The sequence below is a fragment of the Oryzias melastigma genome, linkage group LG5 (genome assembly GCF_002922805.2).
Source record: "Oryzias melastigma strain HK-1 linkage group LG5, ASM292280v2, whole genome shotgun sequence".
NCBI lineage: Eukaryota > Metazoa > Chordata > Actinopteri > Beloniformes > Adrianichthyidae > Oryzias > Oryzias melastigma.
In genome coordinates, this window is record NC_050516.1 from 3,250,996 (window position 1) to 3,265,235 (window position 14,240).

Below are 14,240 nucleotides of genomic sequence, written 5' to 3' on the forward strand. Positions count from 1 at the left end.
ACATTTTTAATAACATTTATTTCATGTTTCAATTTAAAGCTATATTTAGAATGTTTAGAGACATGATAGTGTTAAAAACTAATCTGTGATCTGATCTTTTTTTTCCAAACAAAATTCATTATCTTTAGAGTTTTGAGAAGTGCTGATGAAACATTTTTCTCTTAGTTTATTTTGAGGGGAACAATGATTCAAATGAGACTTTTTTGGTCACTGTGATCTTCTGTTGTTATTTTAACTTGTGAATATAAACTGATTTATTTTTAGAATACATTACATTAATGCTAAAAACTAAAGGTTGTTTCAGTTTGGAAGTAATTTTGTGCAAATTTTCACTGAACGTTTCTTGGTTACTTAACAGTCTTTGAAATGCAAACATGTGAAACCTTCATCAAACAAGTTTGAGCTGAAATGATCATCTTTTCTCTCTATAAGGTCAAAGCCTCCTTTTGGCTTTTTTATGAATGCATAACACTGATTTGAAAACAAATGATTCTTAGAAGTCATTTGACTGAACGCACTTTTTTTTATAGAGATCATCTTTTAAAATACGTTAGGATTCAAATAAAATGGACAGGTATGATTATGCTAATTCCTTAATACATGAAAAGCAAAGAGCTGCATCCTCCACATGTTTGTGTTCTCAGTGAATTTGGTTGTTTTTGTTTTCAGCCTGAAGAGATAAGAAGATAAGCGTGCTCGTAAAATTGAGATCATTCATGTGCAGAAGGCAGGTTTGGACTTGAACCGTAAACTGGTCCTGCTTACTGTTTACACAGCTACTGCGTGTGTCTGTGTGTGTGAGAGAGGAAGGTCTGCATTAAATGTACAAAAAAACTCCCTGTACAAAAGAATGAAGGCTTCAATCAATTTATCACAAACTTGTTCAATAAAGTCCCAATGTTTTAAACTTTTAAGACTCATAAAGATAATTTTAAAATAAATGATGGATTGGACAAGATATGCTTGTGCCATGTTGAAGACAAAATGTAATCAAATGAAGTGACCCACGTGCATCTGGACAAAGGAATGAATGGCTTTGAGTAGACATCCAATTTGAGGCCAACATAAAGGTGATGGTCCATAGCAACCATAGACTTTTTTTCAAGTTTAGGGCTAATAATTATGTGTGCCAATCTCGGTGTCTCTACTATGACGTAAAATTTCCAATTTTCCATAGCAACGGACATCCACATATGCCATACCCACATCATTGAGGTGATATTAAACGAGAATTTTAATACCATCCAAAAAATACTTTTTGTGTCACTGTTTAAACCTAAAACCTAAAACTTAGTCTGTAGATTTAGCAAATCTGAGCCTTTTTTTTTAGTAAGACAATTTTGGTTCAGCAAAATAATTGTTTGGTTCAGCTTATTTTTATGGCTTACTATTTTTAGAAATGTGTTTAGAAGTGAAAAAGTTGCTTTCACAATAGATTTAGAAATAAAAAAAAAAATCACGTCATATTTCCATTACCACACCAACCCCTTACAAAAAGGGGAAGTCTTCTAATATAATTTTTTGGTACAATAAAAAAAAAATCTATTGTTTCTCATAAGAGAGGTTAATAAACACTTTGCATGGCTTGAATCTATCATCAAACATGACATTGGAGTTGTCCCAGTCCCTGATCTGTTTTAGGCAGTGCCCTTATGGGGCTGAAAAACACCACAGATTCAAAGAGAAGCCATGATGATCAGACGTTGCAGTCCAAAAAGTATCCCAGAGGTTTTTCCAGAAACTTTGCTCTACCCCGCGATACAAGAACTCTGCTCCTGCTTTAATTTGATGGACAACTTAGCAGATTAATTTTACACTGAATCAAATGTAAATATATAAAGTTATACAGGGGGAACCTTTGTTTTAGTCATTTCATATAGTCATATACATTACGTGATTCCAGGTTGTAAACTGACTGTATGAACTAGGGGATATGTGTGTGCCACGATACGATACGTATCATGATACACGTCTCACGATACATATCACGATAGATCCCCAGATTGTACTTCTGTAATTCTGAACTTTTTGCTGTGAGGTTCAGCAGAACGTCTGTCAGACAGCATTGTGACTGAAGCTCTGTACATGACCCGCTGTGTCAAGCACTGTAATCTGCATTTTTGTATGATACTGGCAGCAATTTGGCTCAGAGTTTCTTTCCAGTACCCATCCCAAGTAAAAATTAAGTAGTAAACGTCTCATAACAGCAAAAATTGAGAGGATGACTGAACATGTACCACAAGCTGGTTCTCGCAATGTCATGTTGATGTTTTGGTCGCGGTGTAGAGCTGCTCAAAGAGGATCGGTGTGATGTGCTGCCAACTAGTGGTCAGGAGTTTAGGTGGAAAACAAAACTAAGACGCTAAAGGACACTAATAAATGATTAATTAGATATCATCTTGTCAGCACCTTAAATCAATACAAGTATCGCCAAATTAAATATCACGATCTATTGCCAAATCGATTTCCCCCTACACCCTTAGAATACACCTAAAGTAAAGGAAAACAAGCAGGGTGGAGGACCTCAAAGAGCGGAGTTTGGGAGCGCTGAAGTCAACTGTAGACCTTTGGGCTTCATTTAACACTGAACCATAAACACCTCTTTACTTTCTCTGACTTTAATGCCTCCAAACAGGTGGAGAGGGTCCTGCAGGGTGACTGTGTTTGCAGTCCTGTCTGGGTGAAAGTCTCCTTTCCTGCGTCAATTTGTTTTGTTTTCATGTTTCTTAGACCCAATCCAAATTCTTCCCTTCTCCCTTCCTCTCCATTTGAAGGGGCTTGTGAAGTGCAAGTGGTGTCCAAAATATATTTTTTAACATCCTCCCTTCCAAGCAGAGGGATACAGACCCCTCCCTCGGGATGCGTCGCGGATGAGAAGCACTTTTCTTCACGTGGGTGCGCTCTGAACCACAGAAGCTTACATTTAAATGTAAGCAATGACTTTTAGTTGTAGCTTGACCTTTTTAAAGTTATACAACCGCTGTTGTTATGTGTATTCGAGCTCTGGAAGCTCTGCGCAAATGCTAGCTGACCAGCGACTATCTGTGATGTCATCGATCGAAAGTGACATCCAAAATCTGAGATGCTATTTCTCCATAACTCTCCGTTTGGAGGGCTAAAGGAAGGAGTAAAGAGAAGGGAAGAATTCGGACTGGGCCTTACATTGCTCGTGCACGCCACATTGCTGCTGTGACATCATCAACGTGCAACTTTGTATTTCTTAAGAAAACTAAACCCTCAGCTATTATCTGTTATGTAAGGGATAAAGCCCCATGAAGTGTTCGTTATCATAAATTAAGGGGGCACACAGACGTTAAACTGTGGTAAAAGTAATGGCAACATATAATATGGTATTTATAATTATTTTGTGGTCAGTATTTTTGGATTGCTCAGAAAAGTGTTCCTACTGTTTTTATGTGTTCAATTAGAGCACTCTGGACCTGATGTTTTGTTCGTGTCTTTTCTCCAAACTGTTTGAGACTGAAAAAAAAAAATCCCCCTTGGTGACGTAAAAGTAAAGGTTGGAAGTCTGTTAGAGTAAAACAACTTCATAAAGCCAAATTTTGATAATTACTGTGCCACAATGTCACACATGTAAATGGAAACACCTCAAAATCATGACAGGTGATAATTAATTAATCAGACAAAAAAATGATCAGATGACAGCACTGGTTATAGTCAATAAGAACAGACTAAGACAAGACTCCTGAGCTGTTTGTAGGTTTTTCCACTCTTTTGAAGCGATGCTAATGCGTTTGTAAAACTCTACAGTCCTACAATGTAACAAATGGATGGAAAAGTAGAAGATGAAATAAAGTAAAAAAGTCACTGATAAAATCTCATTGACGGTTCCAACAAACAGTAATTACAGTTTACAAGCTGGTGATAAAAAAGCATAATCCAAACCGTAAATAAATTAAAAAACTTAACTTGTTTTCTGTAGTACTTCACATCACATGTAATTTTAGTTGTTGAGTCAACATTTTTTCACAATGACTTCCAAGCTTTTTTACTCAATGAGCAGTCAAGGATTTACTCTTGTCTGCAGATCTTTTGTGCCAAAGAAATCCAGACATGGGAAGAACACTTCTATAACTATAAGTGAGAGTCATGATTTTCAGCTTCTTAACTCATGGTGTTCCTCTTTTACTCTTTAGCCACGCCCACATCAAGAGGTCAGCCAATCACAGACTAGTGACACAGGAAGAATAGAAAAAAAAAAATCAGACTAAAATGAGTCGTCATTAAAAAAGTTCTAAAATTAGAGGTATGGGAAAATTTTATCGTTTAGTTCCAGAAGGACAACAAGAACTTTCTTTATTAATGAGTTTTTTTTTAATGAGGCTTCAACGCTTATAAGTGTTTTCCAAACAGAATATTAGTTTTACATTTTTTTTTTTATCTTTTTGAGTATTTGTATTAATTTATAAACTGCATTTTTATTAATTTCCTTTAAATTTAGACTCTAAATCAAAGAGCAAAAACATTTTTCTGTCTCCAAAAAAACTATTCATAGACTGATCATTTCACTCCTTAAATGTTCATTATTTTTCCAAAGCAATATTTTTAGTTAGCATGCACTTTTATCAATAAATGAGCTGTTTCTTATTTTCACCTCTTTAAGGTGGACCACTTTAAAAGTCGTACCCAGATCCAGCCGACAGAAGAAATTCCCTCAAAACAGCAGATACCAATAGCTAGATAGCCATCAAAGTCATTAGGAAAACTCCTAAGGGGATCATAAATTCCTTCAACAAATTCCAAGTCAGTCTATCTGATGTTTCTCGAGCTATTTGTCAGAAAGCTGTCAATAGAAACCTCAGTGGTTCTCTCTGTCAGGCATGTCCAATTATCACCAAGATGGTCCTCTTAAAAACAGCTTCACAGTATGAACAGCAGCTGGCTACGCTGATAAACACTTTCACCAAATTACTCAAATTCTAACTCTTTTAGCTAAAAAAATGAAAGTTATATCTCAGTTCATCTTGTGGGTTATCTGCCATATTAACTCACAATACGATTATTCAGTAGCTGTTGGATAACATTTTTGTGCAGACATTTATGGTTCTCATATACAAATTTCAAAAGCTCCCATGAGTGAGATAATCTTGTCTCAAATTTAATTACAACCCATGTTTTGGGAGACTTTATTGTTATTTTAATGTCATAACTTATTCCAATCATCTTGATTATTTCCAAGAAAGCACTTTGTTAGTTCATCTGAGTATTCTTTTTTTGTGTTTTAAAACCGTATTTCCTGCACTATGAGGTGCACCGGATTAAAAAGAGAACTGTCAATGAATGTTCTGTTTGAGCCTTTGTCATATATAAGGTGCAACGAATTATTAAGGCACATTAAGCGAGACAAATGAGTCCGTCAAACTCAATTTATGTGTTCACAGTAACTCTAGAACTTGTTTGTAGGACGCTACAGTTTAGCAGTGTTAGAAGCATTAGCTAAGTTAGCATATTCACATTACCAGTAACTCCCAAGCTTGTTTGGAACTCATAAAAAAAACAGACTGATGACACTAAAATGAATGTTGCTGGTACTACTTTAACAACCAACCTTGCTAGTAAAATGTAAAAAAAAAACGGTCTGACATGTTAGCCGTGTTAGCATATTCACAACACCTGTAACTCCCAGCACAACTCATAAAAAAACAGACTGATACCGCTACAACAAACGTTACAGTGACTATGCTAGCTCCCAACTTTGTTAGTAACATGTTAAAAGTAAAAAGTCTAATAGTGCTACACATTAGCTGCATATTCACAACATCTGTAACTCCCAATGTTGTTCACAACTCATAAAAAACACTGATACAGCTAAAAACAAATGTTACAGTGACTACGCTAACTCCAAACTTTGTTAGTAACATTTTAAAAAATAGTCTGATACTGCTAAATGTTAGCCGCGTTAGTATATTCACAATAACCGTAACTCCCAATCTTGTTTGAAACTTGTAAAAAAAAAACCCAGACATTTACTTAAGTCTTTCAATGGTAAGACAAAGAGAAGAAAATACATTTGGATGTGTTGCTGAGAACCAATAAGGCCTTAAATTGGAAACAATGTGTTTAGTCACACTTTTAGGAAAACACAAAACTACGCTAGTCTGTTTCTGACCATCCCAGCTGTCACAGTCTGAGACATATTTACAGCAGAAATTATCAAAACTTGATACTGGTGTCACTCTTCTCCAGACATAGAGAAAGCTGAAGTTTAAGTTGTAATTAAGTACAATGGATTTTCAAAGTAAAACAATACATTACGATTAACAGAAGAATTCGTCCTAACAATTTTAAAGGATCAGGCTCCAAACACTCACAAAAAAATACAACAGCTTTTTTATCCACAAATCCAAGAAAACTTTTGTGTCTCACTGAGACTTTTATTTTTTTCAGGTTTTAACAAATGTGCTAATTTTGCAGCTGAACTGAAATAAATCAGCGATTTTTAGCTGCAGTAAAGTTGAAGAACTCTAATCTGAACTATAATGAAGTAGTTATAAAAAAGTGATCCATCAACGTAATTGATTGATTATCATTGAGGTCCTTGTTTACATAGTTTTCTTTTACATATCTTTAGTCTGTTTTTAGGGACGCCACAATTCTTCGTTTATAACTGACTCGTTTGTAAACGTTAAACCAATCATGGTGCATCCCTACTGAATACCACCAGTATGTGCTACATTGAAAGGGGTCGTCCTGCAGACACAGTCCAAATACGTGGAGAACGTTTATATTCTTTGTTTGGTTTCTTTTCCCAAAGATGGAAACAAACCAAACGGACAAGAAAAATCAAATAGTTTCAATTGCCAGTCAATTATCCAATCAAAATCAAGATCAAGAAAACCGGTGAGTGCTAATATTCTGGTTATAGCGTGATAAATAGAGCCAGCACCTCCTTCTATCACCACATTTATTCTGTTAACAGTTTACAACTTTGTTTTCAGTTTTTTTCACTTATGTCCTAAAAAATTTGATTTGAGCTTTTACCTCGCTGTCACTGTGAGCTTTCATATTTGCCAAAAAAAAGCAGACAAAAATGTATCGACTGGAATTGACCCTGTGTGCACCCTCTTTGTTTTTGCAGAGAAACATTCATTCATTGGGAATACCAAATGGACTGGAGTTTTTTTTCCTCTATTTTGTTTCTGTGTCAACAAAGTTATTCTTTCTTTTATTGTCCTGTCCGATGACTTGCACTGTGAGTTATGATTTCTGCTGTTTGCTGATGTAACGAGATGATATCTTTTTTTTAATTACACAAAATATTGACTGTCTCTAAGTTTATTTCTCCCCCTGAATTCACCGTTGGGTAACCCCTCCTTAGTTTGTTCTTCTTCTGTGGTTTCTTCTTTATATGTTGGGCGCTCGCTTTCCCTCTCCCCTTCCTGTTTTACTGTTCGGTGGGAGAGGTGGGTGTCCTGTAACGTTTACAACATGAATCCTCATTTAATTTTAGTTATGCCCATAATTCTGTTACTGAAAAAATCCCCAAAATTTTATTTTATTTTATTTTGATGTAAGAATTAGCTGATCTCCCTCTACCTGTCAGTCTCATCTAGGAGCTAAAATGGGCAGCTAACATCGTGATTTCTGTGTCTTTCTTTTCTGGAAAATTGTCAGATCCGCAATAAATGGAGGTGATCTCTGAGGGTGCTGCTGTGCTTCCACGTCTTTCGTTCGAATAAACACAACGCAGAATCGATCCGGTTACACTGACTTGTGTATCTCCTCATTCTGAATGATTTAACTCACCTGATCAAGGTAGTCAACAGCAAGAAAGTGCAGAGAGAGCAGGAGAAAAGACAGGGTAGATGTTTAAGACTCACTCCGATCATCTTTTCATCTATGTGGTCTTTTAATTATGATGGTGCCGTTTTTGTTTTTTTTTTTATTTAAAAATCTGTCATTTTCTAGAACATAGTTTCTCCTCAACAGAAATTTCCCTCCAAGTTTTGGGCAGAACTGTTGGCACAGAGTAAGCCCGCCCCCACATCCCATCATCCATCTATTTACACACATAGAAAGAATCCTGAGTTGCATCCAAAGAACACCAGCGACAGCCCCAAAACATCACTGCTCTAGAGGAGATCTGCATGGAGGAATGGACCAAAATACCAGTTTGTGAAAACCTTATGAAGACTTACAGAAACTGTTCAACTGCTGTCATTACCAACAAGAAGTATTTAAAAAATGATTGAGTTGAACATTTGTTATTGACTAAATACTTATTTTCCACCATCTTTAACAAATACATTCTTTAAAAATCAGACAATGTCATTTTCTGGATTCTGTTTCTCAATTTGTCTCTCCTAGTTGAGTTATATCTGATAAAAATGACAGGCCTCTCTCATCTTTTTAAGAGGGAGAACTTGCACAACTGGTGGCTGACTAAATACTTTTTGCTTCATGTGTCCTCCACCATCAGAAAATGCCACAAGAACAAGTTAAAAACACTAACACAATTTTTATTGCATGAGTCTTTGAGGACAACAGTCTAAAAGTAAACTTTAGGTCATCAGATATGTCGTGTCTCATTCAAAGATATTTTATCACTTTAAAGTGAAGAAAAAAGTGATGAAAAAAGTTTTTTTGCCCTGCAAGTTGGAGTTCAGAGTAAATTCAACTTCAAGTCTGTGTCAAACAAAACGTTCATTATGTTGAGTTTAAATAAATTATTTTGATATTTCAAGTAGCACAAAAAAATACTTAATTATTTTTAGGGAATCAATGAAAACGGAAGTGAAGACTCCAGGTGGAAAACTGAAACAGGTTCAAAGAGGTGGAGCTACATAAAATCTATATTTGGTGATGGCATCCGGTGTAAAAGTCTCTGCCAAACCACCTGTGCGAATTAATGGAAGCTGATTGGCTGTGGCGACCCCTGACGGGATGTGGTGAAAGGTGAACAAACAAACAAACAAGTTACTTAAAAGGCTTCAAACTAAGCACTTGTGGTGTTTATTGATTCGAATTAAAGTCCTAATTCTGGACTCAAGTGGGAACTAGGTGTTGGAAATAGTACTAATCCGTGCGTAATTGCGCACTGATATGAGTCCATCCTCTGCCGCAGACGGAGGCTTTAAGGACTCGCAGCCCTGCTGCCCTGCAGCTGTCGGGCTCCGTGCTGCAGGTCTGCAGCCTGCCTCTACATGCCTGCTGCTGCGCCGCTGTCACACCTTCACACCCCCCCCAAACAGCCTCACGAGTCCCTGCGCTCAGCGGGAGCGACGCTCCTGCAGCTCCGGAGGTTTAAAGCGACGGCAGAGCTGCTAGAAGTGTTTCCCCTGAGTCGGCGCCTGCAGGTGAGGCAGAGAAACACGGAGCGAAGCCTGACGGAGGAATGCAGCAGCAGCAGGACACCTCCCATGGGCACATCCGCGGTCGCACACAGGGAGGACTGTGTTCAGAGCTGCTGTCACCTCCCCATCTCCAAAGTAAACACGAGTTCTGGCGACCAAAATGAACTCCTGATTAGTTCTAAAACCCAAACCCATGTGGCTGACAACTTGCTCCTTCATTCCAACATCAAAGTTTCTATTTATATCTAAAATTTTATCCTTTAAAATTCAAAATATTTTATTTAATTTCTCTCCTCTTAATTCTCTTTTTTTGTTCAATAAAATCAAAACAGTTTTGTCAAAATTATGTCTTTTGCGATGGTGGGGGTGTCTTAGTAAGTTATTAATCCATGGTGAAAGTGGTGGTTAACTATTAACATGCGCGCCCACCGAGCCAGAGGCAGACAATGAAAGCAGGGGGAGCAACAGGAGGAGAACAGGTGTAGAAGGGTGGAGGTGAAAGTCCCACTTACAGCCAGTTACTGGCGTTGGCTGAGAGGAGCGCGCAGCAGAGCATCAGGACGCACCGCAGGACATGTTCCCCGGTCATCTCGAGAAGTGGATGAGTGGAAGGAAGGTGGTGGGACTTTTGGATAATCCAAGAGCGGAGGTGATGAGGAGAAGAAGGGGCCCGCGTCTGAGGTGGAGGGAGTGAAAGAGGGGAGCGGGGGAATCCAGAGGAGGATGTTAATCCATCGTTGCGCATCCACCGGGAAGGCGCGCAGCTCCGCGCGGGTTTCCCGTCCCTTTCTCTGTCTAGGCGCGCCGAGAAGGTGGATTTGGAGGAAAGTGTCAACAGTAAAAAGGAAAACAAAAATAAACCTGTTTGTTTTTGTTTGAGCTCAGTTGTTGTTTTCTTCAGATGCGCAAAAGCGACCCTGAAGAGAAATCAGCCAAAACGGTTTTTGCCTGCTCCAATCAGATCCCAAACCGGCCGCTCCCCTGAAAGCTCCCAGCGGGACTCCGTGGCTTCTCTGCGCCAGACGCGCGCGTACACACTCCAAGCGTAAAGACGCGCCTCGGTTCCTCACACACGGCGCCTACCTCCGTGACTGTGGTGGAGCAGGAGCTGCGTGCGCTGCCTTTAGTTGGAGGGGCGGTGCGAGGATGGAGGTATGGCTGCGGGGAGTGAAAGAGGCGGGTTAAAAGTGTGCGGAGGTGCTCAGCGCGCGCGCGTGTTTCAGAGATCTCCGAGGAGGATGCAAAAGGCGCAGCCACTCACCGCTGCTGCCCTGTCCGCCGCCACGCACGCACGCACGCTCCTGAAAACGCGTGTGCTTCTTGGCAACTCCTCCCGCTGCCAGTCCCCCAACTCAGCCCAATATTGTGCGGTGAAGAGGCTATTTAAGACCTGGCAACAAAGTGGAACCAGAAAATCCCAATAATACGTCAAATGTGCGTGATCCGTGCGTCTGATTAATGGAAGGACAAAAAGGTTAAGCGGACTTTCTGTCTCATGGTGACTAAATAGGCTGCAGACTGAAAGCTGACAGTCAGATATTATTTTAAAAAGCCTCTTTTTGGCGCATGAATCAACTGTACCAGAGTCCATCACTTCAGATGACCACAGAAATTTATTTATAAAAGCAGCAAGGATTCCAAAGTTTACAAAAATGCCAAGGTGAATTATGGGGGAAATGCATATAAAAATCAAATAGAGCATTTTTGTTTAAGAGATGAACTTTCATAAACGAAAAGCCATTATCAGCAGCTAAAACAAGCTAGCTAAATACATATTTATACAAATATAAAGGTCATCTTTGTTTTTTGTTTTTTTTTAGAAGTGTTACCTGTGTTTTTTATAATTATGATGATACCGTTATTAGCCAAAATCAACAAACCTGTGTCATCTTCTGGACACAGTTTCAGCAGATTGGCAGAAGTGCACCTGTAGGCTCTCCAACTAGCTTACAGCCCCTCACACCCCAACCTAACATTACCGGTGCAACAGCAATGGTGATCAACAGTAGAGCTTTCCAACAAAGACGTACATGGATCTAGTCTTACAAGCATTAGGTAGAGGAGCTTATGACCCGCCCATATTTATCACAAAAACAACTTTTTTCAAACTGTTTCTTCAACTGCTCCAAATTTGCAACAATTTGAATGAAGAGATTCTCAGAAATGCATTAATTTAATCGTTTTTTAAAAATATATTTCCTCCATCATCAGAAAAGAACATTTTAAAAACACATTTTTTAAGTTTTAAAAACATTTTTTGTTTAGAAATGTTAACATAATGTTCAGATTTGCTCAATTAAGATGATTTTATTCATATGACATCATCTTTGAGCGGCCACACCTCATGCAGCCAATGACTGTTGAGAACATGTTGTAAATATTTTTATGTCTTAGAATGATGAAGCGGTGTAATGAGACATTGTAAAAAAAATAATAAATAAAAAAAAAAAGGAAGTAATTTTCTATTTACTTTTATGTTGAATGTCAGGGTTTATTTGTTCATTTTTTATTTTTGTTAGTTAAGATGAATCAGTTTTGCATTTGTTTATAATATTAAGAGTATAAATGTCAGCATTATGAGAGATATTTTGTAGCCAACAGACAGAGTAAATTGTTTAATGTTTATTAATTTGAATTTTTGGCATTCAGTTTCATTCATTGTGTTCCACTGCTGAGCTCATTTAAATTACAGACATTTAGTGTTTTTAGCGTTTTTATAATTTTTAAAAAAAGACAATTTTAGCCTCTGTCACTGTTATCCATTATTTTCTTTTTACTTTTCATAGGTAATTAGAATTAAATTTTATTTACATTTTTGAATACATTTAAATTCCTCAAGCCTTATGTCACTAATTTGGAACGTAATATAAATCCAAGACTCCTCTAGAAATTCGGCGTCACATTAAAAGAAAAAAAAAGGAAATGTAAAAAATATATTTGACTGAAATTAAATTCAGGCATATCGGGGTTAAACATGAACCAACTTTTCTTTCCTTTGTACAGTTTCTGCATATTTTGCTTTTTATTATTTTTTATTTTAAGGCGTCATCTAAATTTTCTTGTTTTCTTTTTACACTTTTCCTTGTCGCTCCACCCCCTCCAGCATATTACACATCTTTATAATGCAAATTTAATACACTTTATTATGAATGCACCATTTTTGCACTTTGTTTAAGAGTTTTTCACAGCAATTAAAACAAATGTTTAGACATTAGTGTCTTTTTGACCCATTTTGTGCAGTATTCATCATTTACACAAACATTTTAGGAAAAAAAAGCACATTCTTTAATTATTTTTTTCCATCGCTTGTTGATTATCAATTTGAAAGGGACAAAAAATAAACGTACTGATGAATTATTACTAAAAAGCACATCTTTTTGAACATGATTTGGTGCATTAAATTCTCATATTCCTTAAAAATCAAAGTGCCATTACGATGTCATAGTACTTTTTTGTTTACATTTTATAATATAGTGCTACAGTTTTAAAATAAAGATAATAATTTTGTTTAAAATCCATCATTTCAGCTGCTAGAATCAATTCAAACTATAATGTGCTTTAAAAAATATACCAGATGTAAAGTTTTTATTAAATTTTTGATAGATAATTCACTTTTGAATCTGTGTAATAATAGTTTCTCATAACTTCATCAGAGATTTGCAAACAAAAACAAAGCTTGTATGTTTGTGGAACATGTGCACCATAAATCATGAACACACTTTTTTTTTCATTTCTGTCCCAGAGTCCAGATGTGGAAGGAGCCAGCAGTGAATACTTTGGAAAAGCCCTTCACCACACACGGGTCCAGCTTAAGCCTTCACGCTCGTGTGTGGGAGCTGCGGGTGATGGTGGCTTGGCTTGTGTGTGTTCTCTAATCTCATTTTACTTACTGGGTTTTGGGGGAGCCGTGGATACAACCTGCTGGGACAAGACACTGCGGGAGCGCCACTTTACTGTCAGCTGTGGTTAGAAGGTGGTGTTCACTCTCACTGATGGTTTATTCTGAAGTCTTGAGAAACCCTTAAAGTGAGGCCTGTTCAGATTCAGTGGGGTTCTCTCTGCTGTCTTACCCTCTCTGAACCCGTTCTGCGGCGCGGGGAGACAGATCACAGCTTGCAGAGAGCTCGGCGGAGTGTGCCAAAGCTGCCGGGGTGAGTATGGGAGCTGCTTCTCAGTTGTGTGGGCGATGAAAGCATCAGGTTCTCAGAAATATCTGCTGCAGCTGTGATACTGACTGACCAACAGGGGGGGAGAGTGAGTACAGCAGCTCTTACATAAGTCAAATGTTCCTCCATCTTCAAGATTTGGCTAAAATGTCAACGTTTAAAAAAGTGTTTAAGATTTTATGAATTGAGGTAAAATTGTTCTTTTGAAGTGCTGTCTGCTGCATTTCAAAAGGTGCTTTTGGGAAATGCAGAAACAGATTCAAAAGTTGCTTTTTAACAAAATTCAAAGACTTTTTTTGACTGTTAATAAATAACTTTACAGAGTAAGCAACAAAAAATAAAGAACAAAAAAAGGAAAAAGTATGATGTCCGAATTCCTTTCAAAATCCACGGTATTAGATACAAAAAAGTATTGATTTTGCAAGTTCTCCCACTTAGAAATCATGGAAAGGTTTGAAGTGTTCATCTTGGGTGCATGTCCACCGTGAGAGACATCATCTAAACAAAAAAGAAATATTTAATTCATATTGTATGATTTTTAAAATGTTGTATTTGTTGCTAATGCTGCAAATAGATATTTGAGCACTTGTCTATCAGCAAGTTAGAAATCAGACCTTCAGACCTTCAAAGTCCACCTATTATCCTAAATTAGAAGCACCTGTTTGAGGTCGTTAGTTGTATAAAGACACCTGTCCACCCCACACAACCAGTACACAACTACTAACAAGGCCAAGACCAAAGAGCTGTCCAAAGACACCAG

General features: G+C 37.6%; 1 protein-coding gene across 2 annotated transcripts in view; it reads right to left on the reverse strand.

The window, feature by feature from the left end:
• wnt4 (wingless-type MMTV integration site family, member 4) overlaps positions 1 to 10,626 on the reverse strand; it is a 28,739-nt gene extending 18,113 nt beyond the window's left edge. Inside the window, exons 1-2 of one of the 2 annotated variants that reach the window (XM_024271076.2) lie at positions 10,576 to 10,626; positions 9,827 to 10,472 (exon numbers count right to left, since the gene is read on the reverse strand). In XM_024271076.2, coding sequence (XP_024126844.1) covers positions 9,827 to 10,059 — 233 coding nt within the window. In that variant the 5' untranslated portion in view covers positions 10,060 to 10,472; positions 10,576 to 10,626. Of the gene's footprint in view, positions 1 to 9,826 lie in introns of both variants that reach the window. The other variant, XM_036211797.1, reaches the window with a different exon arrangement.
• Positions 10,627 to 14,240: the final 3,614 nt, after the last annotated feature.